General features: G+C 46.0%; 10 protein-coding genes and 1 non-coding gene across 11 annotated transcripts in view; 3 read left to right on the top strand and 8 right to left on the bottom strand.

The window, feature by feature from the left end:
* Positions 1 to 407: 407 nt before the first annotated feature.
* On the bottom strand, positions 408 to 2,974 carry GGS22DRAFT_153476 (MFS general substrate transporter). Its single transcript, XM_047959855.1, has 3 exons — positions 2,491 to 2,974; positions 2,061 to 2,377; positions 408 to 1,931 (listed from the first exon to the last, which is right to left on the bottom strand). The coding sequence occupies exons 1-3, from the start codon at positions 2,555 to 2,557 to the stop codon at positions 693 to 695; spliced, it is 1,623 nt and encodes a 540-aa protein (XP_047823072.1). The 5' UTR covers positions 2,558 to 2,974; the 3' UTR covers positions 408 to 692.
* Positions 2,975 to 3,836: 862 nt separating this feature from the next.
* On the bottom strand, positions 3,837 to 9,655 carry GGS22DRAFT_177782 (uncharacterized protein; the record flags this gene model as incomplete). Its single annotated transcript, XM_047963538.1, has 9 exons — positions 3,837 to 3,942; positions 4,041 to 5,187; positions 5,238 to 5,410; positions 5,473 to 5,810; positions 5,878 to 6,390; positions 7,636 to 7,881; positions 7,933 to 8,127; positions 8,187 to 9,324; positions 9,375 to 9,655. The coding sequence occupies 9 exons, from the start codon at positions 9,653 to 9,655 to the stop codon at positions 3,837 to 3,839; spliced, it is 4,137 nt and encodes a 1,378-aa protein (XP_047823071.1).
* A 109-nt stretch (positions 9,656 to 9,764) lies between these two features.
* GGS22DRAFT_153470 (uncharacterized protein) lies at positions 9,765 to 10,487 on the bottom strand. The gene is made up of 3 exons (XM_047959854.1): positions 10,322 to 10,487; positions 10,215 to 10,271; positions 9,765 to 10,157 (listed from the first exon to the last, which is right to left on the bottom strand). Exons 1-3 carry the CDS (start codon positions 10,415 to 10,417, stop codon positions 10,095 to 10,097), a joined length of 216 nt encoding a protein of 71 aa, XP_047823070.1. The 5' UTR covers positions 10,418 to 10,487; the 3' UTR covers positions 9,765 to 10,094.
* A 973-nt stretch (positions 10,488 to 11,460) lies between these two features.
* Positions 11,461 to 11,596, top strand: GGS22DRAFT_t16. The gene has a single exon. It is a non-coding gene; the product is annotated as a tRNA-Ala (tRNA).
* GGS22DRAFT_68977 (uncharacterized protein) lies at positions 11,475 to 12,761 on the bottom strand. The gene is made up of 2 exons (XM_047967807.1): positions 12,125 to 12,761; positions 11,475 to 12,059 (listed from the first exon to the last, which is right to left on the bottom strand). The coding sequence occupies exons 1-2, from the start codon at positions 12,435 to 12,437 to the stop codon at positions 11,770 to 11,772; spliced, it is 603 nt and encodes a 200-aa protein (XP_047823069.1). The 5' UTR covers positions 12,438 to 12,761; the 3' UTR covers positions 11,475 to 11,769.
* A 61-nt stretch (positions 12,762 to 12,822) lies between these two features.
* On the bottom strand, positions 12,823 to 15,420 carry GGS22DRAFT_153462 (gephyrin). The gene is made up of 3 exons (XM_047959853.1): positions 15,279 to 15,420; positions 14,739 to 15,176; positions 12,823 to 14,684 (listed from the first exon to the last, which is right to left on the bottom strand). Exons 2-3 carry the CDS (start codon positions 15,088 to 15,090, stop codon positions 12,994 to 12,996), a joined length of 2,043 nt encoding a protein of 680 aa, XP_047823068.1. The 5' UTR covers positions 15,091 to 15,176; positions 15,279 to 15,420; the 3' UTR covers positions 12,823 to 12,993.
* Positions 15,421 to 15,623: 203 nt separating this feature from the next.
* On the top strand, positions 15,624 to 16,398 carry GGS22DRAFT_196864 (Rpp14 family protein; the record flags this gene model as incomplete). Its single annotated transcript, XM_047965896.1, has 2 exons — positions 15,624 to 15,977; positions 16,040 to 16,398. The coding sequence occupies exons 1-2, from the start codon at positions 15,767 to 15,769 to the stop codon at positions 16,396 to 16,398; spliced, it is 570 nt and encodes a 189-aa protein (XP_047823067.1). The 5' UTR covers positions 15,624 to 15,766.
* GGS22DRAFT_68956 (uncharacterized protein) lies at positions 16,218 to 17,688 on the bottom strand. Its single transcript, XM_047967805.1, has 3 exons — positions 17,515 to 17,688; positions 17,134 to 17,459; positions 16,218 to 17,071 (listed from the first exon to the last, which is right to left on the bottom strand). The coding sequence occupies exons 1-3, from the start codon at positions 17,576 to 17,578 to the stop codon at positions 16,406 to 16,408; spliced, it is 1,056 nt and encodes a 351-aa protein (XP_047823066.1). The 5' UTR covers positions 17,579 to 17,688; the 3' UTR covers positions 16,218 to 16,405.
* A 106-nt stretch (positions 17,689 to 17,794) lies between these two features.
* Positions 17,795 to 19,362, top strand: GGS22DRAFT_68950 (mitotic checkpoint protein BUB3). The gene is made up of 3 exons (XM_047967804.1): positions 17,795 to 17,919; positions 18,028 to 18,366; positions 18,421 to 19,362. The coding sequence occupies exons 1-3, from the start codon at positions 17,907 to 17,909 to the stop codon at positions 19,143 to 19,145; spliced, it is 1,077 nt and encodes a 358-aa protein (XP_047823065.1). The 5' UTR covers positions 17,795 to 17,906; the 3' UTR covers positions 19,146 to 19,362.
* A 283-nt stretch (positions 19,363 to 19,645) lies between these two features.
* GGS22DRAFT_184805 (uncharacterized protein) lies at positions 19,646 to 21,307 on the bottom strand (the record flags this gene model as incomplete). Its single annotated transcript, XM_047964228.1, has 2 exons — positions 19,646 to 20,897; positions 21,003 to 21,307. The coding sequence occupies 2 exons, from the start codon at positions 21,305 to 21,307 to the stop codon at positions 19,646 to 19,648; spliced, it is 1,557 nt and encodes a 518-aa protein (XP_047823064.1).
* Positions 21,308 to 22,255: 948 nt separating this feature from the next.
* The window catches only part of GGS22DRAFT_153455 (norsolorinic acid reductase), a 1,899-nt gene continuing 872 nt past the window's right edge, over positions 22,256 to 23,282 (bottom strand). Inside the window, exon 3 of the mRNA XM_047959852.1 lies at positions 22,256 to 23,129. Coding sequence (XP_047823063.1) covers positions 22,428 to 23,129 — 702 coding nt within the window. The 3' untranslated portion in view covers positions 22,256 to 22,427. The remainder of the gene's footprint in view (positions 23,130 to 23,282) is intronic.

The raw sequence follows: 23,282 nt of genomic DNA, 5'->3' as shown, positions 1-23,282 counted from the left end.
TATATTTAATATACTTTTTATTTATTTATTTATTTTCGAAAAGTTATTTAATTAATTATTAAATTAATGGTAATTTAAAGTTTAAGTTAATAATATATTAAGTTATTTTTTTTTTACGTTTAAATATAAAAATTTTCGTTTATTTTAATATAATTAAAAATTTAAATAATATAATAAAATAATTAAATTAATTTACTTTTATTATTATAACTTTTAATGTTACGATAAATAACGATTATATACTTATTTATTTATTAAATATTTAAATATAATAAGGTTTAATTTAATTAATAATTATTATAATATTATTAAATAAATATTTATTTTTTTAATATTTTTATAAAAATAAAAAAACTTATTATATTTATTTAATAAATATTTACTTATATATATTATAATTTATAAGCTTTTTAATCTTTAAATTATAAAATATAATATATATTCGTTGTATATTATATTTATATAGTATATTTTTTAATATATTAATTAAATTGGCGGGTTGGCGGATTTATCTTTATGGTCCGCCGTCTAATTTATAATTCATTTGAGATCATTACATCATTACCTCATCCTTACCACTATCCCCTGAATCTATGTTTGTATCTAATACCTCGGAGGACGGAATGATATCATTCGTCATAGCACGGTATATGCAGAGCCCCCACCTGAAATAAAAAAAAAACCGAGGCGAATCACTGCGTCACAGCCGGACACGTCCCAGCCTCCTCGCCCCGCGAATCCGATTTCGTCTTCCCATCGCCCATGACAACGCCACGGACATGTTTCCTAGGAACCCAGAAAAGCTGGACAATACCAATAAGAGCGACACCGGCACAGCTAAGCCAAGCGGCCGCCGAGCCACCGGCGCTGTAAATAATCCCGACCAAAGGCGGCGACAGGGTGCGCGCCAAACAGCAAGCCGACATAGCCAGGCCATTGACTTTGCCCAAGACTAGCGGCGACGGCGTAGCGTCTTTCAATAGGATAAGCGCGCAGGGAATGACGACGATACCGAAGAAGCTCTGCAGGATCATAGAGAGGTAGATGCTAGGGGACACGAGGGCGGCAGGGACGGCGGAGAGGAAGGGCATGAAGACGTAGGCGAGGGGGTAGAGGATAATGTTCAGGACGAAGGACTTCCAGACACCGACTTTGTCGACGAAAATGGGAAAGATGAAGCCCTGGATGAAGAGCCCTAGGATCCCGTTTATGGAGAGGTAGACACCGACGTCGTGGACGGTGTAGCCTAGCCCGCCGATTAGGTCGAGGGAGCCGGGGGGCGCGGCGGGTTTGTCGAGGAGGTGTGTGGGGAGGAGGGTGCTAAAGGCCATTTGGTGGTAGGAGACTAGGACGAGGGCGCTTGTTACCATTATGATGGTGAAATTGAAGGTTCGTCCGCTGAAGTTCTCGATTGGTTTTATGGTTGTGTGAGGTTGCGGCTTGATTGAACGCACGGTGCCGAAGGAAGATCTTCTCAAGTCAAAGGTCTGCTCGACGGGGAGCGGGAGGCTTTCTTCAACGAATAATGGTCTTTCAACAGAAGCACATGATCGGCTTCTGATTGAAGATTCTCTGTTTGTGGGATGGTGAAGCGGTGTGCGCTCGTCGACTATGTCGTCGTTTTCTTCGAAAACGACCTCGTGAGCGTCCTTCTTAATCCGAGGGTTGGTTTCTTCGAGGAAGAGGATACCCTGGGTAATAGCTAATATGATGACGACCACGGACACGAGGTTTGGTAAGAGATACGGATATCTTCCGAAAAGGCCATCGGCCGGAAACAGGGATGGGTAGAATACTGCCGGTTGAGCTAGAAACCCACCCATTGCAGAACCGATGATCCCACCCAGAGTCCAGACGAAAGGTTGCGAAGCATAAGCAGCCGGTTCATGTTCCGGCATCTTGACCATTTCGGCGACCATCGTTTGCATAACCTATAATACGAGTAAGCCAAATTTTGCTTTCTGAAATTGAAAATATTGCCTTCCAATTATTCAATAAAAACAGAATGAGAATCAATCCAAGATTCATTGTGAATTAGTAAAAGACAAAACATCACCCACAGCAACATTGCCATTCAAAGCCCCGCCGATAAACCTAGCAAGAAGAGCAACCCAATACTCGGTAGCGAGACCGAAAATGAGGCTCGAAATGGCGACGCCCCCGAGCCCGAATAAGACGACGGGTTTTCTCCCGTATCGGTCGCTAAGCGACCCCCAGCCAATAGCGGTCATGGCCTCGGCGACGGCGTACGCCGAGACCAGGAGACCGGCGTAGAAGGATGCGTCCGTGTCATCGCCCCCGTGCAGATCCTTGACCATCACGTAAGTGTACGCGAGGATAGAATTGAACGCGATCGGTTCCGAGAAACGACATATCGCTGTTCGTATTAGGTTTAGTCAGTCCATCAGCTGAAATCGAAACGCACACGTCAAGAAGAATATGATAGGACGAGGAGTAGGAGGATGAAGATGAGGAGAAGAGAGCACGTACCGAGTATAGTAAGCTGCTTGGTAGGAAAGGCATGTGAGATGGGATCCTGGGCGCCGTCTGAAGGCATAGTTCTACGGGCTTGGACAAGACTTGTTGACGGCGGCTAAACCAGTAAGACGATGCGTAGGCAGGTAATGCTGCTTGTTACGGTGTCTGATTGTCTTATACCTGCTTCCTCCGGACAGCTAAGTTGTTGGAGAAGGTTGCTGATCCCACCACCCACACGCCGCGAAGAGAGTAGCTCTGAAGACGGCTTTTACAGCTGGTCCTGTGCGGGGAAACGCCCGCTTGCGACGTCGGCCAGAGTGGATGGGGGGCGTCGATCACTGTCTATTCCCTTGGGGGTTTAATCGGCAGAAGACCCTTGCACCCATAATAGTTATACAGTGGCTTGAAGAGTACAACATCAGCTGAATGAAGTGGGAGAGTTGGTGTGGCAGTGTGGGTCGAATGAAGCTTAGAAGTCGGCAGATGCTTTCTGAATATAGAATCTACTATATCTTAGAAGTTGCGACTCCAGTTTGAACACTACTTATGCAGCTAGTTGTTGAAGCTGATCGATTCTATCCTATGCGAACCCTATAATTTTAAAGGTAATTGCCTAAACAGGTAGGTAAGTATTATTAGAAGGTCCAACCGCCCTATTGGACCTTCTTCACTTCAAGGTTGTGTCAGTCAGCTAGACAAAATGGAAACCACAGTGCGATGAGAGAAGACTATTGACAAGTATAACTTAAAACCGTCTAACACCCACATCAGCTTTTAGGATTAATAACTCTAAACAAATAATTATACAAGTAGTGGTCATTTTGAGAAGGAATATGTACTTGAGAGATAGTGTACACAGCGGTGAGACTAACTAAAGTAGGGGTGGGTCAAAAAGAAGAAGAAAAATAAAAAGCAAAATAAAACGTACAACACTGGGGATTCGCTGGTCGTCACCGACCCAACTACTAATCCAGCGGTATCTAGCTTGTCTAAGGGAGAGCGGACGGGATCCCGAATTCTCTAAATCCTATGGTCGTACGTGAAAGAAAGCCCTCTTGTTATTGTACATAAGGTAGGAGGCGTTAGGCTACCTAGTAGCTAACCGAGCGAGTCTAAGTCCATATGCTTAGAACCGATCTAATGCAAAACGCTAGCAAGGGGTATAGACAATGAAAATAGAGATTAAGGAAATACGGGCTATCTATTAGTTAGGTGAGTACCTGGGTATATTCTGCGCTTTTTTGTATCGATGGAAAATCAAAGCGCCTCCGTCCGTTTTAGCATGCGCGCCGAGAACTATGACGATAGCTTCGACGCCAATATGTATAAAAGAATGTTGCTCATTAAGCCTTGGCCTTCTAGAAGTCGAAATCTTCCTCGTCTTCCTCGTCGTTGCTCTGGGTAAGGGGGCCGATTATAATTGACTTGACGGGGCTAGACATAGTCTTAACATCGACGTTGTCCCTACGTAAGCCTGAGAGTTAGCATACTCGTATGTCGCTGTTCTTGTGTTTCTAGCTAGTAGAACCGGGGTGTGTGAAATTGAGAAGGGGGTAACATACTGCCCGTCAGCTCGACCAAAACGATCCAAGTAGCCGAGATATCTCTTCCCATTTACATTATCGCCGAGTCGCACGAAGTGGAAGGATATGTAATTCCTATCCAGCCCCCTTTTCTGTAGTTCTTCCCTCAGCCGCGTAATGTGGTTCTCCACGCCGCACGCTGCTGTGTCATCCCCGCGCCAATTACCGTCGGTGAAAACGTAAATGCTCGTAGGCTTTCGAGTGCGAATGTTTACGTTGATGCCAAATATATGGTTCGGTAGACGTGGGATGATAACATCATCTATGAGCCGTCTAAAACGGTTCTCCATCATATCTGGATCTCGCTGATACTTAAGACGTTCTACTAGCTGGAGTAGTTTCTTGCTTCGACGCCTGCAACGTGGGTGTCTAGGTCCTGATGCAACAGAAAGCTCAACTTTGTGTCCTTCGAGATGTCTCGCTAGATAGTGGAGCGCTGAAAAGGCTTCATTAATCGACTCTGCATGTTCCTTCATTGAGGTCGAATCATCAATGAAGAACAAGTGGTGCCTGTCAAAAACGTTGACCTGGAGATCTTTCAAGAGGTTGTCGATCTCTCTCTTCGTGGAAGTTTGGCCATTCCTCCCATCGCGGCTTGTGGTAGACTGTTGTTTTGACAGATATTCTGCCAACTCCGCTAGCGATAAACCTTGTCTTTTAATTGATGGCGATTCTAGCTCCGAAATGCTAAGTAATGAGTTGAGTGACTCGTGGTCTGGGGTGTCGAATATTTGCTGAAATCTCTCCTGAAGCTGCCTGGCATTGGATCGACTGTTCGCATTAGGTAACAGCATATACTTTTCTATAATGTCAAGGGCACGTGGTGTAATAAGGTCATTGGTGGATTTGCAGTGATCACGGATGGTTGTGTGCATCTCGTCGACAACGGGCAATCGGGTCACCCCGTCATGGAAACAGCCTTCGTAATCGTTCCCACGGAAAGCTCGTTTAGTCCGATGGAGAGCTCTCCGTTGCTCATAATACTTGGTTATTTCACTAGAGCCTCCCTTTACCCAAGCAGAGGCTTCACTGAGGACGGTTCCAAAGGAGAATATGTCGGCCCTAGTGTTGATCGTATTCGGAGCGTTCTCGTGATATGAGGCATGATGACTAGACTCTGGAGAACCTGCTCGTTGTTAGAACGAATGACAGAGCAATAATCTAGGCAAAACTTACTGTAGAACTGATTCCCAATTCTATCGCGTCCCATTGCGTCAAAGCTATTTATTTTCGACCTCCTGACGCGCGTAAATAGTCCAAAGTCTGCAATTTTAGGGACAAAGTCGTAGGGCGACCCTGAATTCCCCTTAAAGAGCAATATGTTCTCTGGTTTGATATCTTCATGAATCCTGAAAAGAGGTTTAGCCAATTGCGACGCATTTTTTTCTTTGAAACTTGTGTCGCATCTTACCCATTGAGATGATATCCACCAGTGTTGACCAAGTGGTGGATGTAATGCAGACCTCCAAAACATAGAGATATGCTTTTCCAGAACTGGATGACTTCGTCCCCCTTCGGACTGGGAGTTTTCTTGAGAAACTGGGCAAGATCCCCTCCATTGGCATATTCGAGTATTATATTACAAGTCCCATCCTGCCGGAAGGAACCATAATACGTAATGACGTTTGGTGAACGCTGGTTTTTGAGCGTCCGTAAAGCGTCGATTTCATTTTCGTAGATCCGCTGAAACCTGTGGTTATGGTACGTCTTGAGTACAAAGGTACTCTGTTTTGGTTGGCCTTCTGGTGTCTATTACAGGGGAACCAAGTCAGTAATATATCTATAGGGTAATGAGAAGCATAGAGCGCACCCTTACGAGAGAATGGCATGAATCGTGAATGGTCATCTTTTGAATAATCGCCGCATCTCCTTGCGTAATCCGTTCGTTGGTGATCCTTTCTAACTTCACGATTGGTAATATTTGGTTGGGGTCAAGGTGGCAATCCTCCAGGTGCGCAGGTGCAAACATTAGGGGGCAAAACGTCCATTGGCACCTGGAAAACTTGCTAAATAGAGTATCGTAGAAACTACCCTTCCAGTCATCTGGACGTTTCTTCAACGGCAGTATATTGTCGTGCAAGTTGTGTTTGGTGAAGTGTTCTAAGTTGGAGACTTGACCGCAGTGAACAAGTATAGAGAATACACGGATGTAGCCGTCTTGGATAGTATCGATACAAAAGGGAAGCGGTGGGTTGAAAGCATTCAAGATGTTTGCGATTTTCGCTCTTTCCCAATAATCACGTAATATTGGAAGCGGAATAAAACTCTTGTTATTCTCCGAGAATTCTTCGACATGCTGCTTAGATTGCTTGTCTACAAATTCAGAGAACTCGGCGGAAGGTTTGTTGTTGATGCCGTAATTAGGGGTATCTTTCGGCGGGCGTGTCGGCATACGGCGATTCCTTTTCGGTGCCATTACGGGCCAATCTAGTTGTTATTAGGGATGTTGAACAATTAGGAGACGAGATTTCTTGTGTAGAGACAGGAATCCCTCAATATGTAAGATAATATATACATAGAAGGTTGCGGAGTGATAAAAACCAGTGTTTGGAGATAAATTGAGGGAACAGGAGACGATGGGTGCTATTGTTGGTTAATTGATCTCGATGTAGTGATGAGAACTTTAGGTAAATACAGATAATATTTCAGTTTTTTTCTTCCTTCTTTTAGCCTTGCTATGAGCCTACCTAGTACCTAGTAAGTAGGTACTTATGTCCGAAGCTTTATCAGCATCCCAATGCATCCCGCAAGTAATATCCAGTCAGCCGCAGCACACTAGGGCAGGCTGCCTTAGGAGTTCACATCGCCAGGAAGGGCGCGAACCATAACAGTGGCAATTGTTGCAGTATGACCGATGTGGAAAAATGGCTGGACACCCCGCGTCGGCGAAGCAGGGGAGGTCCATTGGGGGCCATTTTGACAAATACGGGTCGTTGCAATTCATCAGATTTCCCCTCTGGTATGATTTTGTGAATTGAAGTGGCCTGACATTTAAATCCACATAGGTATGGGCATAATAAGACCATCCTAAGCTTCCTGTGTTTTTTTTTGTTGTTGATAGAATGAGAAATAGTATGAAAAGTTGACTTTCGAAGTCTGAGACTTCAAATCTGACATGGTGAGTTTATCTAATCTTATCGAACTGTAAATTTCATATCCATACGCTAAATGCCCCTCGTTCCCACCTTTGCCAAATCATAGTGTGAACGACACCGCTGCTGTTCCATTGTAAACTGTTACACATCAAATATTATGGTGGTCAGCTATCACAATTGGAGGATGTAAAAATAACCCATCAATTACTAGGTAGTTCAGCTAAGTCTATAAATATTCCTTCTTGATACTACCTAGGTAGGAATTGACCGACATAGCCCCACTCAATTCCGAAAATATCGGGGCAACCCGTGTGTAGCCCCACATAAAGCCGTGCTGTGGTCCGGCCTGCTGAACTCTAAAATGCCCCTTTCTTTCATTCTATCTTTTTGTTTCTTTTCTATGACAACGTCTCATATGAAAAGTAGAATCGTACTTGAGATAATCACATGATATTCGTAGGTTCTTCTCCACGAGTGACAATCCCGCTATTAGTCCTGATTCCTGTGGGTGGCTGCTGTTCCGTTACTGGCAACATCCACTTCCCCTCTTCCTCCTGCCTCTTACGTCGCATATAAAAATACAACATCGACCAAGCCGATAGAATGATAACCATCATAGGTAAGGATACGGAAAAGAATAGCTTTAAGGCACTTCGTCGGATGACCCAGTCGGACTCAAGATTCCCATTGTCGTTCCAGTTGAAAACGCCGCTGCTGAATAAGGTCTGTTTCGAAGTCAGAAGGTGTTGAAAAAGCCGTGGTAACTTGATCCATACAGCAATAAACGTCCCTGGAAGGAATATGAGTGTAAATATTGTAATTACATGCATAGACACTGTCTCTTGTTCGGTACGGATCGCAATGCTGTGCATTTTTTGCGTCATTGATTCCATTCGATCGGACGACGTCTTCGCGCTGCTTGCGAAATATTCCGATACTTTCTCGCTCTTATATTGAAGAAGTGTTGTAAACTGCGGCAACATGTTGTTAGCAGCTCAGATTAGTCAATTCGTAAGTGCATTTAACATACCACTGTCTTGTCATTTTCTAGTGCTCGGGACAACGTCTGTATACGACCGTAATGTATGTCTAGGTCCCTTTCAATACTTCGTAACTTCGTAAGGAAAGTTGTTATATCGCTGTTGCAGAGGTCTTTCTTCATGTGAGTTGTAAAACCGTACGACTCGATGACAGAATGGTAATGTTCTTCTATCGCTTTCAGCACCCCTTTATTCTGTTCGATGACCACCAGGGCTTGTTCTATATCTTGGCCTAGCAGGCTTAACCTTTGGAATTTCACGAAGGAGAACTCCTTCTCAAGGTCAGAGAGCTTATCACCTTCATCCTCTTCTTTCTCTACAAGTCCAGCCGTTGCTTCGATATCTTTCTCGTTTGGTTCATCCCTTGGCAAGGTTGACACCCCGCTCTCAAGTCCAGACATTCTTCGGATGATTGCCAGTAGATCCGATGAAGAGCGAGGAAAAGTTCGTCGTTTAGGACTAGCCAAGGAACTACCTGTTTGACTTCCCCAAGTATTAGTAGTTTTTGGTGAATGCATAAGCTCGATTTCTGAGGGGCTGGTCATCTTCTCGACCGGTGCGGCTTTCCCTTCGACGGAAGTTTGAGCAACCTCTGCCTCAAGGTGGTCAATGTACTCAGGCCAGCTCTCGGAGCACCATTCGATCATCATCATCTGTACCTGCAGCCCAGCGATGAATGATGTTTCGGGGCTGTTGATCTCTGCAGCCTTTAAGTGTCTATGGTTTTTCGTAGCGGCCAAGATACGGCGTGCCATTAATTGATTTCCCTTAAGGATGATCCACAGAGACCTTCCGTTCGTGACGTCGAAAGAATGATATAGGGCAACTTGGCGGAGAGGCCATTGGTTCTTCTCATCTGGGTTACGAGCGCGCTCTACGGACAAGAGGTTGAAAGAATGTTGTATTTGAATCCCAGATCGCTTAAGTTCCGGCAGAGCGAGTTCTGGACTATTCATTTCGAGATAGTTTTCGTGTCTGAATGAAGCATGCGCCACAGGCCCCCCTCGGATGCTAAAATTCAAAACAAAGTCTAGAAACGAAGGCATTACTTGATAATAAGTGAGTAGATATGTGAGTTGTTCTTGACTGCATCCCAGTGCGCCCCGAGAGGATGCAGACTGGATGAATCTATCCATGCATTAGCTGAGAACGATTATTAGATAACCCGACTTTCATACACCATTCGCCATAGTGGAGCACCATCTTCTTCGTCGAGGTAACCGCTAAGTTTCTGAATCGTGTCGAGATTCCTTGATAAATCAAAATTTTCGTAAAGATTAACGCAAGCTAGCGACCGGTATTGAGGGTCGAATATATTGGTGCCGTTCAGTCTTCTGCAATAGGATTCAAGAGTGTGGCCGAACGCTTCTGTCCTGAGAAGGTTCACAGGATATTCTAAACTCCTGCTCATAGATTTCTCGAACCGAACCGCACAATCTAGTGCGCTCTGTGTCTCCATGGTGATCATACAGTGTGAATTCCGCTTCTAGGTACAATATCAAACTGTTCGGGTCGGAATAAGGGAAAGGGTCAAGAGCGTCATATAACTACTAAGTAGAAATGTATTGCCAACGTAGAAGTTAATGTGGAAAAACTATTTTGCATTTTGTATCGAACGAAGAGTTCGTTCAGCTAAGTATGTTTGCCTCTACACTGCCTCGCGTAATAGGCCTCCTACAATCATTCAGCACATCCGATGAGACTCAGCCCAAAAGAAAGTGGTACAGTAAGATCACCCATACTTAATCAGACCAATGAAATTGTGAAGCGATTCTTCCCCTCCCTTATGTCATCCATGTTACATTGAACAAGAAGGGTCATATCTACCAATCATGAATCACTATGAATAGATCTGATCTAAAAAGGCCTTGCCATGTTTATTCTCTCATGTGTATTAATTACCACATGGAATCTTCATCTTCGTTGTAACGGAGGTGCCTATAGATATAGTCCTTCTCATCCTATGTACTTGATAAGAATATGTTGACGATCGGATACCAATTAGTATGATATCTTACCGGGCGAAGTTTGCGTGGCACGTTGAAATGATAAAATGATTTGCCATCAGCAGCCGTCTGTTGTCCCCGGTTAGCCTAGGTCCTAGGCCACAGTAGGCAGATCTTACAGCAACTGGAATCTCCTGGTTGAAAACCTGCTTTAGATAATCCCTGAGGGCTTGTGGTCGGAGGCGATATGTCAATACTGTATCTCTCACAGGCATTATTGATTATGGCAGAGTGGTTTTTCTTCAGGTTGAATTGTTGTATTTTTAGAGCATGGCAGATTCAGACAGGCAGTGCCTCGCCCCCAAAATCTGCCTTGCAACGCTATTTATGATTACGGACTTCTACGATGGACTCCACATGCGGCTCTTTCTTCATACTACCCTATCATCACGAACTCACCATGAGGGAGGGCACGATGTTGCGGCATCCCCTCTTGTACAATGCCGGCAATGAAGATCATTCGCCCGATAAGGAATCACAGTCTTATGTACATGAAATATAGTGGCACACTAAGGATCCTCCAATCACCTCGTGCGTGGAGGGCAGGGTAATGCGGTGATATGGTGATATGCTACGAGGCGTTGTCTCACACAGCCTGAGGGCTCCCCTCACGCTACTGAATGAGTTGTTGGGGGGGAGGCTGTCTCTTCGGAACCGGGGGGAACTCACGAGCACAGGAGGTAGGTAGTAAGCTGAGCAAATCATGTATGGATGCGACTTAAGTTAACATGAAACTGCGATGTATCGAAAATATAAAGAGCTTGCTAGCCAATACATCAAGTGAACCAGATGCCGCAGCCTCTCTGCCTCATTGCCGCCATGACACCACATGAAGACAGTTATTATTGTGGCGGGCAAAGTAGGCACCCACACCCCTACAATGAATCGATGATTGTAGTTAATACAGGCGACCAGGGTCCAGAGTTTATATTATCCAAAGCATCGGCGATAAAGTCTGCCTCGACCCTCAATAGGTAGATATAAGACACTGTTAACTACCTACCTAATAATTCTATTTTTTTCTTTCTTTTAAAAAATATTCTACCATAATTAATACGAAGCCGGAGTAGTAACCGGTCGGCACTTAAGTGGGTTCTCATGCATTCGCTAAATTAGGGCGGTGCCAGTATGGACCCGTCATCCACCTATCCTTCGAGCCTCAGTTTTATAATTGGACACAACGAGACTAATTTTTCATCAAGAGGGATCCGATCTCTCACAGGTTCTTCCATCCAAGCGACTTGGATGGGTTAAAACCGGGCTTGTGGTTTAGTGGTATAATACTCCCTTAGCAGGAACGATCCAATGACGACGATCTACCTCACGATAGCTTCGTTTCTAGGATTCGCCTACTGACTTGGGAGTGGTCCGGGGTTCGATTCCCCGCGAGTCCATCGTATAGAGGTTAAATTCCTCTTGTACCACCTTTTTTGTTTTATTTTTCCGACTTGATGATCATGGAGTTCGTCTCTCATTTTTATGGTAGGTATACGCCTAGCTTAACTGCACTTGACAATTTGCATTATATTATATCCTAGGAAAGCAAGTGAAACGGGTTGAATATCAATTATACGTACTCCCAAGCGTTTGGTCCCGATGAGGTGTAGGTGTACGTCCTGACCTCAGTATTCAAGCAACCTTCCTTTGACTGTCCAACGAATACCTGATACGTCCTCTCCTTCGGCAGTCCTTCGGTAACTGGGCAGATAGCCCAGAACTTGTTATTATTGCTCAAGATTATAGGAGCCCCGAAAGCCTGGCTCATTGAACGACTCCAACCCGTAGCATTAGAGCCCTCGGGCATGTATGCCGAGTGTGGTACAGTGTACGACAGCGAGCCGTCTACATCAACGTATACTATATTTCCCGCTGTTAACCGCCTCTCCCTTATATAAGGATATATGGTTTCGGACTGGGCTTACCTTGCTGCCCGCCAGGTACTGCGACATCTAGAAATACGGTATTGTTTCCTCCCGAAAACACAGTTCTGGTCCCGGGATAAGCCGAACAATCGAGTTCTTCGACCGTATCTGGACAGTATGTGGAGGCGTTCCTGTTGACGAAGAACTTTCCACCGTTGGCATTGATGCCATCTCCGGTGAACATGGGCTCTCCGTCTTGCGTCGGCATTCTCCAAATTCCGGCAGACCAAGGACCTTCGGGTACACTCCTCTGTGTGATTGCCGCCGCAAGGGCGACGGCTGGAAAGACGAACGAAGTTGCGAATGCCCTCATCTTGATAGGTAAATCGAAGAGTTTTGATATAAATGAAGGGTTATGTTGGCTCTGAGAAATGTTCAACGGTTCTAAACATCTGGACAATCATGAGAAACTGGCTTATTTATACGCCTGTTGACAATAACGAACGACAATTATCACACGTTACTTAGACACGAATTATCACTTGGCATGTATCATAGGAAATCAGATACGCTGTCGTAATACTCGAATGCGACGTAGCAGGTAGATCCAGTAGGGAGGATATCGCTATAGATCTAGAATCCAGATTTGCCGGCTAATATACCTAGCGTCCACGCAACTATCGATATTAATACGAGGACATGCACGGAGGAACCACATTGGACCTGCATTCGCTCCAATCATGTATTAAGTCAAGATGGGTCAAACCTATTTATGGAAGCGGTAACAGCGTTACTTATACCAGTGAGACATCAAAAAGCTAATCATATATACTTGGTAGGTAACTTAGGTATTTTGCAGTTGAGATGTATAAGACGAGCCGATTACGAAATGCTCATAGTATTAGGTAATTTGAGAGACAACATACTGTTTAGAGCTCAATCCTAATACCGCTCATCATAAGGGCATCGACCTTTGTCCCTTTCTTGAGTGGCTCCTTGCCACTCGGCATGCACAGTAAGGAGTTAGCACCCCTTAAGCTACCGACCTTCGAACTTCGCTGTCCGCCCGTGCTGGCAGCAACTAGATTCCCGTCTTTGCCCACTGTAACGACAGCGCGATGGTACTCGGGTCTCGTCTTGTCTAAAACGAAGTCATGGGATAAGGTGACCGGGACTTTCGTCAGGCCGACCGGCGAGACGCCCGATATTTGGTGAAGAGAAGGTAGGACGAAAAGGTGAAACGTAACGATAGCCGACGCGGGATTTCCGGGTAGAGAGAATATGACTTTCATGACTCGTTCGCCCGCATTGTTCTTGACAGGGACGGTGGCGAATGTTGTTGGTTTGCCTGGCTTCATGGCAACGCGACCAAAATGGATAGTTCCACCTAGCGATCTCTCGATAGTTGGCTTCAACAAATCAAGCTCGCCCATGGAGACCCCTCCAGTTGTAATGATGAAGTCGACTTGCCGCAAGGCATCTCTCAACGTCTCTTCCAGGGTGCCAGGCTTGTCTGCTGCGATGCCAAGGTCGACGACGTGATATCCACATTCCCTCGCAGCGCACATTAATGTGATACGGTTAGTATCGCGTACTTCCCCTAATTGTAAATCACCTGGCCGATCATGTTGGACAATCTCGTCCCCGGTGGATAGTACTCCTATAACAGGCTTGCGGTATACCTTTACTTCCGCAACTCCAACAGCGGCAAGGAGACCTATTTCACCACCGACTGCCGATATTTGCTCTCCTTTACTAAGGATAGTTGTTCCTGCTTTGATATCGCTACCAACCTCGCGGATATTCTCTCCTTCCCGCACGTTATCGGCAAGGATCTCTATTTCTTTCTCTTCTTTACCATCGTCAGTCATAGTTTTTAAAATCGTATCCTCAACCATGATGACAGAGGTTGCTCCCGGAGGCAGTGGTGCTCCAGTTGTTATCCTAGCAATTTCCCCTTCTTTCAGGGGTTTGGCATGGCCTGGCGAAGCATGAGATACCGAGACGACAGGGAAAACACCCTTCATATTTCCATCCTTGGGTACAACAACGGCGTAACCATCGACGATACTTGCTCTGAAGGCAGGCACATTTTCTCTCGCTGAGACATCTTCGGCTAGTACGTGACCGGGAAGTGACCGATCAACTTTCAAGGTGACAATTTCCACTGGCGGTGTTTGTTCCTTGATCTTGCCTAATGCATCTTCCACCGAAAGCATAGGGTATGGAGACTCTCTGTTTCTCCGGCTAGGGCCCAAGCTAGGGTCATTAGACATCGGGTTTGAGCTAGGGGCCGTATGTCTAACTAAACTCCCGTGACCATGACCATGTCCGTGGCCGTGGCTGTGTCCATGACTATGGTGATCGTGGGAATGGTCATGGGAATGGTCATGAGAATGTGGCTGACTTCCTCCCGGTCTCAAACCAGCTTCTACTTCGAGCTTTTTAACCCCACCAGCATGTAATGTCCTCGAGTCCATACCGGCAGCTTGAAGACATGCATGCGGTAGCGTTTTCAAAACTGCTTGTAAATTTTCTCGGGCCCCTTTTGGTGAACCTGGAAGTGTGATAATTATGGATTTATTTCGGATACCTGCGACTGGGCGAGACATCATGGCAACTAGTTAGAGTTAGCGAGCGTGTTCTTATAAAATATAGGGGGTTATATACTAACATGGGGTGACATCTAGAGAGGCTGCTAGCATGCCGTGAACAATACCGGGTGCAGTCTTATGGAGCAGAGCTGATACGGCTTCTGGGGTATTGTCCGTAACCGCAAAACCGGTACCTCCGGTGGTCAGGATGAGGTTGATGGTATCTGCGGCAATATCCGTCCATAACGTAATTTGCCGTTGAATTTGAGTGACTACATCAGGGACAATCTTTGTATCAACTAGAGTCCATTTTCCACCGCCTTCATTCTCAAGTACTTCACTTAGAATGTCTTGAGACGCATCAGAAGAAGGGTCTTTGGCTGCCGTCGTGGAGACGATGAGTAATGCGACCCTTAAGGCAGCATTAGACATGATTGCTGAGGGAAGACTTGGCAGCTATAGTACGTAGGAAGAACATATATTCAAATTGAATTTTGTAACTCCCAAGACTTGACAGACTAACAGATTAAATGTAAGTGAATCTTTGGCACGGCGTGATGCGCGATGTATGAGATAAACTTCATTTGTGCAGCGCAAATGCGGGGCGGGAATATATTTACACTCCGTTATATAAACGACTTATCCTTTATCGGATAGTAATACGAATTCAGTTGCATTATATTTAAGAGCAAATAGAAAGGAAATAAATCGTTCTTTGGTATAAGAAATAAGCTTCTGCTACTTTTACGGAATCGAGTCCTGAGTCGAGTTATTACAATAAAACTTTTCAGCAAGAGCGATCAATGTCAATGTTGTACAATGCTATTCACGGATCCCGTTTATTACACTATACATATTACCCTTGCGGATATATGTATATACCTAGGTATCTAAATAAAAGGGCGCCGATAAGATAAAGCTTCAAGAGCCAAAGCTAAAATTTCAGAGCTCAACAGAAGATGAGATCTCAATTCTTCATTTACTTAAGTTGAATGAGTCCTTCCAATTCATACATGCAATGCAAGGCACTAAATTTAATTACATCGTTTTATTGAAACTGGAGATTCATGAATGACACAAAACCAGATGATTCTTTAAATCAAACAACATGGTACGAATTAAGGAGCGTTATCTCCTAGTTAAGATCCTCTACCCAAATGAACTTGGCAGTCGGCCTGATCTTCCCGATGTTGTGGTCATCAACCAACCAACGACCGACCAACTCAATTCAGCAGCCCTCCTTAGGGGTATACGAGCGGAGGTTACCAATTTATTCGGAGACTATGGCTCAGGAGCCATCGAGGGTGGGAACTTAGGTGGTGAGTTAGCACCGTGGGTACGTACTCTTACGAAGTATGCAAGGCTTACATGAGTCTTATAGTGAAATACTTCTCTCATGCCACTTCAACATTTATTCTGCGCATTTCGCGATCGTCTTATCGCCTGGTCTGGACTGCCCTCACTTTTATGAACTCCATCCCCATTAAAAATGGAAAACCTTGTGTCTTCCGTGTTGTTCATGTGAGCGGTACCATGCGCAAAGTCGAGGAAGAAGCTATTCGTCGTGCTCGGGACCTCATTTTTACGGCGCAGAACGACCAAAAAGAGAAGACCGATGATCCTCTTAGCAACATGTTTAGAAAATCAGAACGGTCGCAACCCGATGTTGCTATGGCAGACTTACTAAGCGTCGAGGATGATGACAGCGACGTAGAAATGGGGGAAATAGTTGATGATTGAGACAATTTCATTGTTTCTTTCGTACTACCTTAATCCCGCTGTCCCCTATCGGCGGTGGCATTCCATCGAACTCGTCATCATCGTCATCGGGAATCAAGTCAGGCGTCGTGGCTCCAGTGTCACCACCGGTCCTTTTTTGTTGATCCTCCCACTCTTTCTCTTCCGCCGCGTCGTACACCTCTTTAGAGTCGATCCATCGCTCCTGGACATCTTCGATTTCCATCATCGATCCCTCATTTCGCATAGCAACCTGCCAGACAGTGTCGTTGGCTCCTTCCGCACCACCGAACACGTATCCTCCAGCTCTGTCTATCACTCTCAAAAGATGCATCATACTCTTTCTATTCTCAACCGCGAGGACTTCGAATCTAACCAAAGAAAAGTTTTCGACCAGATTAGCGACAGCTTCGTTTAACCGACGAAACTTATCACTGCGCATGGCAGGCGACTCTTCCTCGAGATATGTCGTTAGGTATGAGAGGTCTTGAACATCGGTATAGTAATCGAGGTTGAAGGGTAGCGGATCGTACGAGGAGATCTTGTCGATCTTGGTGAGGACATTTATATGAGGGAGGTCCATCTGAAGCATAGCGCGGAGGGTGAGGAGTAAGTTGGAGATATAGAGGGACGGCTGCGTGAGGCAGAAGCTGTCAGAGAGATGTACAGCTACAAGCTGCGCATTGTTAGTACCTAGGCATTCTATACATAGACAACATTGTCAATGACAGGACATACCCGATAGCCCATCTTTTGAAGCTTCAAGAAGATGTTCCGGAGCGAGTTGTGGTGGGTATATAGTTCAACCTGACCGGGGCAATCAAAAAGAATATATGAATCTCCTAGTTCCTTCAATCCATTCTCAAGCCATTCCATGTTGTTCTCAAGTTCTTCGAAAGCATATAGGACACCACCGTTAGGACCGAGTTGATCATCGCTCATTATCTCTTCTAGTGTGATTAAGTTGCGGATATCTAGGGCGCACGGATAGTTTGTCTTGTCGTTGGCGGGATCGAGGTTGACGACGGAGCATTCACGTCCTATTGCGCCCATGAACTGGTGCACTGTGAATAGTCAGTTTAACGACCTGGATAATGATGTATAATAAGGACAGCTTACTGCCATCGCAATAAGTGCTCTTTCCAGAGCCTGGGCTTCCCAGGACAAGCTGTGCGAAAGGCATATCCTGTTGCTTGTATACAAAATAGGAAGAACAAAAAAGTTAGATAGAGAAGAGATCGACGACGTAGTTGCAGCAGGAAGAAGACAAAGCTGCCCAAGTGGTCAATTATTAGGGAAGCTATGGGCTATGGGCGTATCGAATTAGCAGTTGCCCCTCCATCCCACCTTCTAAGCTTCGGGAAAATTACAGTGGAGTCCCTCTTATCACTGGGGTAATCTACACCCCTGTAAATTGATATTTACTTCGCCGACTACACAGCTAGCCCGGTTAGCCATTCCTGAACTGAGCTTCTCTCAAACATCATATCGTGAAATCTAGTTAAAGCATCATGGCACCAGCAGGTATGTCGATAAAATCTTCATTTATGAATAGGAAAAGAAGATCCGCCTTGAATTTCATTGGTCATCGGTCTTTATGAGCAACATTGAAGCTAACAAACACAAAACCAGCAACACAATTCGAGCTCGCGCAACCGCCCAACGACGCCATCTCGGCGCTCGCCTTCGCGCCCGATTCGCCGTCGCGGCTCCTCGTCGCTTCCTGGGACAAGAATATCTACCTATATGACACGCTCCAGAGCAGCGATGAGAACAGCCATGGCTCCCTACTCCAGACGTACGAGCACCGCGCGCCCGTGATGGACGTATGTTTCGGCAGGGACAGCAGCGAGGCCTTCAGCGCCGGCATGGATTGGCAAGTCCGACACATCGACCTCGAGACCGGCGACCAGAGCACCTTGAGCAAGCACGCGGCGCCCGTAAGGCGGGTTGTTTATAGCCGGGAACACTGTAAGTCTTACACCCCAATCCCAACCCAAGCCTTCACGGTAACTAACCCACCAGCCCTCCTCATCTCCGCCTCCTGGGACAGCACCCTCCACGTCCACGACCCAACCAACCCCTCCCTCACACCCCTAACCATCCCGCTCCCCGGAAAACCTCACGCCATGGCCGCGTCCCCATCGAAAGTGATCGTAGCCATGACCTCGCGACTCGTACACATATACGACCTATCCGCGCTCTCAGCCGCACTGTCATCTCAAACAAACGAAGCCCCACAACCATGGCAACAGCGCGAGTCCTCCCTGAAATTCCTCACGCGTGCCGTCGCCGCCATGCCTTCGGACGCGGGGTACGCGACGTCGTCGATCGAAGGGCGCGTAGCAGTAGAATGGTTCGACGCGAGCGCGGAGTCGCAAGCGCGGAAATACGCCTTCAAATGCCACCGGACGGCACAACCCGCAGCCGACGGGTCGTCCGCGGACGTCGTGTTCCCAGTGAACGCGCTAGCCTTCCACCCAGTCCACGGCAGCACCTTTGCCTCGGGCGGCGGCGACGCCACCGTAGCCCTCTGGGACGCCGAAGCCAAGCGCCGCATGAAGGTGTACCAGAAGTTCGCCGACAGCGTCGCGGCGCTGGCCTTCAGCGCCGACGGCCGGTACCTCGCCGTCGCCGTGTGTCCCGGCTTCGAGACCGGCATGGAGGATTACAGCGGCGAAGGACGGACTAAGATTTTCGTCAGGGAGCTTGGTGAGAACGAGGCTTTGCCTAAGGGTAAGGGGAAGTAGGAGTAGGTGGAGGACAATAGATTTCCCGAAAAGAAAGAAAAGTCGAGGTTATGCGGTCATTTTTGGTGATTCGGTTTATCCCTCACTTGTTGAGATCCTCTATCTAAGGACAGGCTGAGGCCCGGAGCTGGCTGGCGTTAAATGGAGATGGGAAATATGAATTCTACATACAAAATTTGCCCTTCGATTGACCTGCGCCCGGTGCTGATGAGTTCTGTGTGTTTTATTATGGCCGTTTTATTCAGCTGGGTCCGATTTATATTTGGATCCCTTCAAAGAGAATTATCTTCAATTCAGAAAATGTTGCCTCGGGGGAAATAATAGAATAAATAAGCAGTGGGTATTTTCCGTACATCTATTCTCTTTATAAAAATCTATGTAAGCTAATATTCTTCGTTTAAGTTGCTACGATTGTGATGGTTAGGTTGCTCCTATTTTAACATGATGTCCCCTATAACTCAGCAAGGGTAAATAGAACACCCCAGGACCTCCTCAGACCCTCAAGAGAAAGCTTGGCTGAACTCGAGGAATTCTCTAGAAATATCTCCAGCAGCTGAAAAATCGTCAAAATATTGTCCCAGTTCTCGTGGCTCATGACCCTTGTCATCTAAAGCAGAAATAGCTGAACTTCCAGTGCTAGATACTTCGGTTGAAGCAGAGCTGGAAGCGTCTTCTTCATCGCTCAAGTCATGTTCACCATTTCCGTCAATTTCCCCACAATCACTTGTTGGTAGTTCGTTCTCATAATCTTCCTCATCTTCTTCTACTTCAAATTCCTCCTCTACTGCTTCATCGCTAGAAGTTCCATCGCCCTCTGGCTCAGACTGCATGTCATGATGGGCTGGGTCAATCTGGTTCTCCGCGATAGACTTATTGCTCATCGTGTCGCCGTTTCCGAGGCGTCTCCCGAAGTTCTCGAAATCGGAAGCTCTTCTTTTTCGCGTCATGGGGGGTGGTTTGTATTCGAAAGTGTCCTTAGCTCGGGGTACTGGAGTTGGCTGTGGTTGTATAGTCGAAGGTATAATCTTCTCATTTGGTGGTACATCAGGATTCCGTTTTCGTACTTCTAGTTCTTCTGAGAAGTTTTCTATAGTAGGCCATACATCTTTCACTGCACCACGGCGATACTTCACCTCCGAATGGGATAAACGTTGTTTCTTGCGGCGACTAACTCCCGATCTGCGCAAGTCCTCTTCATTTTCATTCCGGGGTTCTATTTGGAGTTCTCCTATGCTTGAAGTAGGTCTAGGTTTTCTTTGCTTATGCTGACCGGTCATGAGGAATGTGAAATCTGGCCTGGCTTCGTCGACCGAGAATCCATCACCTGCACGCCATAATGGCTCTGGATGACCGTGAGATTTGGGAAACCGGAATTCATCAGGTCCCCTATCCCTTTTTAGCCAGAATGCGCCTTTTCGTTCATATGTTTCTTCCTCGTTGTCCTTATCGTCATTTTCTACGCCCCCAGAAAGCGATAGTTGCGGCATAGCCGGCCCATCCGAGCCTTTAGTCACTTTGAGTAATCTCTTGATGCTTGTAGATCTCTCGATAGGATGTTTGTCTGTTTCATTTACCACCTTGCGCATCTTTGATCCAGTGCCATCGAGATGAGACGTTCCTCGTTTCTTGGCGCGTTCGGGTGAGAGTTCATTTTGCTGTGTATCCACGGTCTCCTGAAGTTGAGACTTTAACTCTACTCCGTTATGAAGTAGGACATTGCTTTCGCCCGGTGGTACAATTAGACTACTCCGCCTATGTGATATATTAGGTCGCTGGTCGAATGCTGAACTGTAAGACCATTTCATGATAAACATAAGATTACACGGAGAAATGGAGTTCTGGTTTAAACCTCTTTACCTTGGTGGTTGTTGACCTAGAACATCTCCAGGGGCAGATTTGACCCATTTTCCTCGCTTAATGTTCGCTTGAACAGAGGAAATTGATCCACCTCTCCATGCGGCAAAGTTGTGACTTGAGTCTTCATCTCTCCCTGAGACGTGCTTCTTGCCGATATCAAGTGACTTAGCACGTCTTGGAAGACTTTCATCAATCTTGGCACTGATCGGGGGTTGGCTCAGGGTGCAATTGGTGTCTATAGGATCCGTAGACGAAGAAATGGAAGGCAGTTCATCAGGCCGTAAGAATTCTAGTTGTTTGTGCATGGTTGTAACGATTCAAATTTAGAGACACGAGATTTGCTAGGCTCCCCATGAAGAGAGATGTCTGGGAAGTTCTCTCTTGCACTTCCAATGAACTTGGAGAGTCGGAGTATCAGGCAACATACGGGTATTTCTTGCCAATCCCGTTTGCGACAAGAGAAAGCTTAGCGCAAAGCTTAGAAGACACGTACTTTCCATGTTTGCACTTTGTGGATGTTAAAGTTTACCGAGACTTGGAAGGGAAGGTACCTATGTCGCTCATGTCTTTAATGTAAGAACATTTGGTAAGAACTAACCACTTAAAAGCAGGCTCGATTTCTCAATCAGAAATTGCTTCTATCTGCGTTGGAGACCAATAAATAGGGGTAAGGGTTAGGGTTAGGGTTCTTGTACAACACCAGTGCTGTGCTGAAAAGGGGGGAGCGGTGCCGTAATTTCAATTGGGGGTTATTAGCCGCAACGCTATCTGCCTACCTACCTAGTATGCGGAGTTTGAATACTCCACGATATCGAAGTTGATAGAGTCAGCAGGTACCCATGGAGGTGGTATCTGTACTAAAATCTCATACCAGGTCAATCAATGGCTTCTAGTACATTGGAAAATTCCGATTTGGATGGTCATATGAACTAACTCTAAGTAGGCTATTCTTAACCTGTAACCCATGCCTCAGTGTGGATATTCATGGACAGGAAGCAGTATGCATGTTGGTTCGAGAAACATAAGCACTACTGCTACTCTATTTCAACGACAATGCAATTCAAAGGCGAAGTCTTGGAACTTCGATTTATAGGTAATGATCGTTTGATTCCTTGGAATAATACCCATATCTTGCCACCATGTGTAGAAGTTTTCTTGTGCATGAGTAGATATTCCCTCACTTTTTCTCAACATTCTTTTTAGTAAAATACATATATATCCATTACAATATGCTTAATTCATCGCCAAATAATTCGTAGGATGGCATAATTAAGCAACATTGGTGCATGAACATGAAATTTCCTTGACAATTTTCATAGGCAGCCAGCTACCCCCAATATACCCGGTCCCGAGCTCGGTGATCTTATCTCAATAATATCTTCGAGTGAGCCACCTCCAAGTTTCAGCGAGAGAGCCGCGAGTACCCTATTCTCCCGTCTTCCTCGGTGCAATTGGTTTCTGCTCGGGGACGTAATCGGTGGTGCCTCCCATATTCAGCAACCATACTTTGCCGGGGTGATCGGGGATAGCGGGGCCGAACAGGAAAGAGTGAGGGAAGCCGGGGTCGAAGGGAAGAGCACTCTCAATCTCTTTGATGTCGTCTTCATCAAGGCTCAGGGTGAGAGCCTCAATATTGGCCTTGAGCTGCTCTTTGGTTCGTCCGCCGACAATAGGGAACACATACGGCGTTTTGTGGGTGACGTACGCTTGAGCCACACTCGTAATGATGGTGTTCTTGCGTAAGGCAACGGTCTCCAATGCTTTGCTGATTTTGATATCGTCCTCGCTGACGTCGGCGGAGCGTCCACTCGCTCTGTTTTGACGCTGCTCGTCCGACTTGAATTTGCCTCCACCGAGTGCACCCCATGGAGCTAGAGCCATACCTTCAGCTTTAGCCATGGGAATAATATCACGCTCAAAGTCACGTTGGGCGGCTGACCAACGGCCCTGGTACACGCTGAACTGGCGTAGGCCATGGTTGCGAGCGTACTCGTTGGCCTTGCTCACAACCCAAGCAGGGGTGTCGCTAATTCCGAGATACAACACCTTTCCATCTAGTACCAGCTGGTTGAGGGCCTGCATGAGCTCGGGGATAGAAGTACTACCATCCCACCAATGAACATACAACTATATATTGATGTAAGTATAATTCTGGTTACGAGTAAAGGGGGGGGGGGGGGGGGGGAAAAAAAAAAAAAAGGAAAATGGTTTCGGCGCGAATGTTATAAATGATGGGGTTGACAGAAAATTGAACCCGATTGATACAATAGCCCTGTTGTT

The sequence above is a fragment of the Annulohypoxylon maeteangense genome (assembly GCF_022496945.1).
Source record: "Annulohypoxylon maeteangense strain CBS 123835 unplaced genomic scaffold GGS22scaffold_2, whole genome shotgun sequence".
Classification (NCBI taxonomy): domain Eukaryota; kingdom Fungi; phylum Ascomycota; class Sordariomycetes; order Xylariales; family Hypoxylaceae; genus Annulohypoxylon; species Annulohypoxylon maeteangense.
Note: the sequence above shows the minus strand (reverse complement) of the source record. Positions and strands in the feature narration are given on the sequence as shown.

Excerpts from the sequence above, each read along its gene's own strand:
- GGS22DRAFT_153476 (XM_047959855.1), bottom strand. The coding sequence starts at position 2,557 with ATGCCTTCAGACGGCGCCCAGGATCCCATCTCACATGCCTTTCCTACC. Across the intron at positions 2,378-2,490 it reads CAAGCAGCTTACTATACTCG|CGATATGTCGTTTCTCGGAA; the intron begins GTACGTGCTCTC and ends TAATACGAACAG. Across the intron at positions 1,932-2,060 it reads CTTTGAATGGCAATGTTGCT|GTTATGCAAACGATGGTCGC; the intron begins GTGGGTGATGTT and ends CTCGTATTATAG.
- GGS22DRAFT_68950 (XM_047967804.1), top strand. Across the intron at positions 18,367-18,420 it reads TGTTTATAGCCGGGAACACT|CCCTCCTCATCTCCGCCTCC; the intron begins GTAAGTCTTACA and ends CTAACCCACCAG.
- GGS22DRAFT_153470 (XM_047959854.1), bottom strand. The coding sequence starts at position 10,417 with ATGCCTGTGAGAGATACAGTATTGACATATCGCCTCCGACCACAAGCC. Across the intron at positions 10,272-10,321 it reads ACCAGGAGATTCCAGTTGCT|ACGGCTGCTGATGGCAAATC; the intron begins GTAAGATCTGCC and ends CGGGGACAACAG. Across the intron at positions 10,158-10,214 it reads TGCCACGCAAACTTCGCCCG|GATGAGAAGGACTATATCTA; the intron begins GTAAGATATCAT and ends TCAAGTACATAG.
- GGS22DRAFT_68956 (XM_047967805.1), bottom strand. The coding sequence starts at position 17,578 with ATGCCTTTCGCACAGCTTGTCCTGGGAAGCCCAGGCTCTGGAAAGAGC. Across the intron at positions 17,460-17,514 it reads GAGCACTTATTGCGATGGCA|TGCACCAGTTCATGGGCGCA; the intron begins GTAAGCTGTCCT and ends GACTATTCACAG. Across the intron at positions 17,072-17,133 it reads TTCAAAAGATGGGCTATCGG|CTTGTAGCTGTACATCTCTC; the intron begins GTATGTCCTGTC and ends AACAATGCGCAG.
- GGS22DRAFT_153462 (XM_047959853.1), bottom strand. The coding sequence starts at position 15,090 with ATGTCTAATGCTGCCTTAAGGGTCGCATTACTCATCGTCTCCACGACG. Across the intron at positions 14,685-14,738 it reads CTCTCTAGATGTCACCCCAT|TTGCCATGATGTCTCGCCCA; the intron begins GTTAGTATATAA and ends AACTCTAACTAG.
- GGS22DRAFT_68977 (XM_047967807.1), bottom strand. The coding sequence starts at position 12,437 with ATGAGGGCATTCGCAACTTCGTTCGTCTTTCCAGCCGTCGCCCTTGCG. Across the intron at positions 12,060-12,124 it reads AGTACCTGGCGGGCAGCAAG|TATACGTTGATGTAGACGGC; the intron begins GTAAGCCCAGTC and ends CGGGAAATATAG.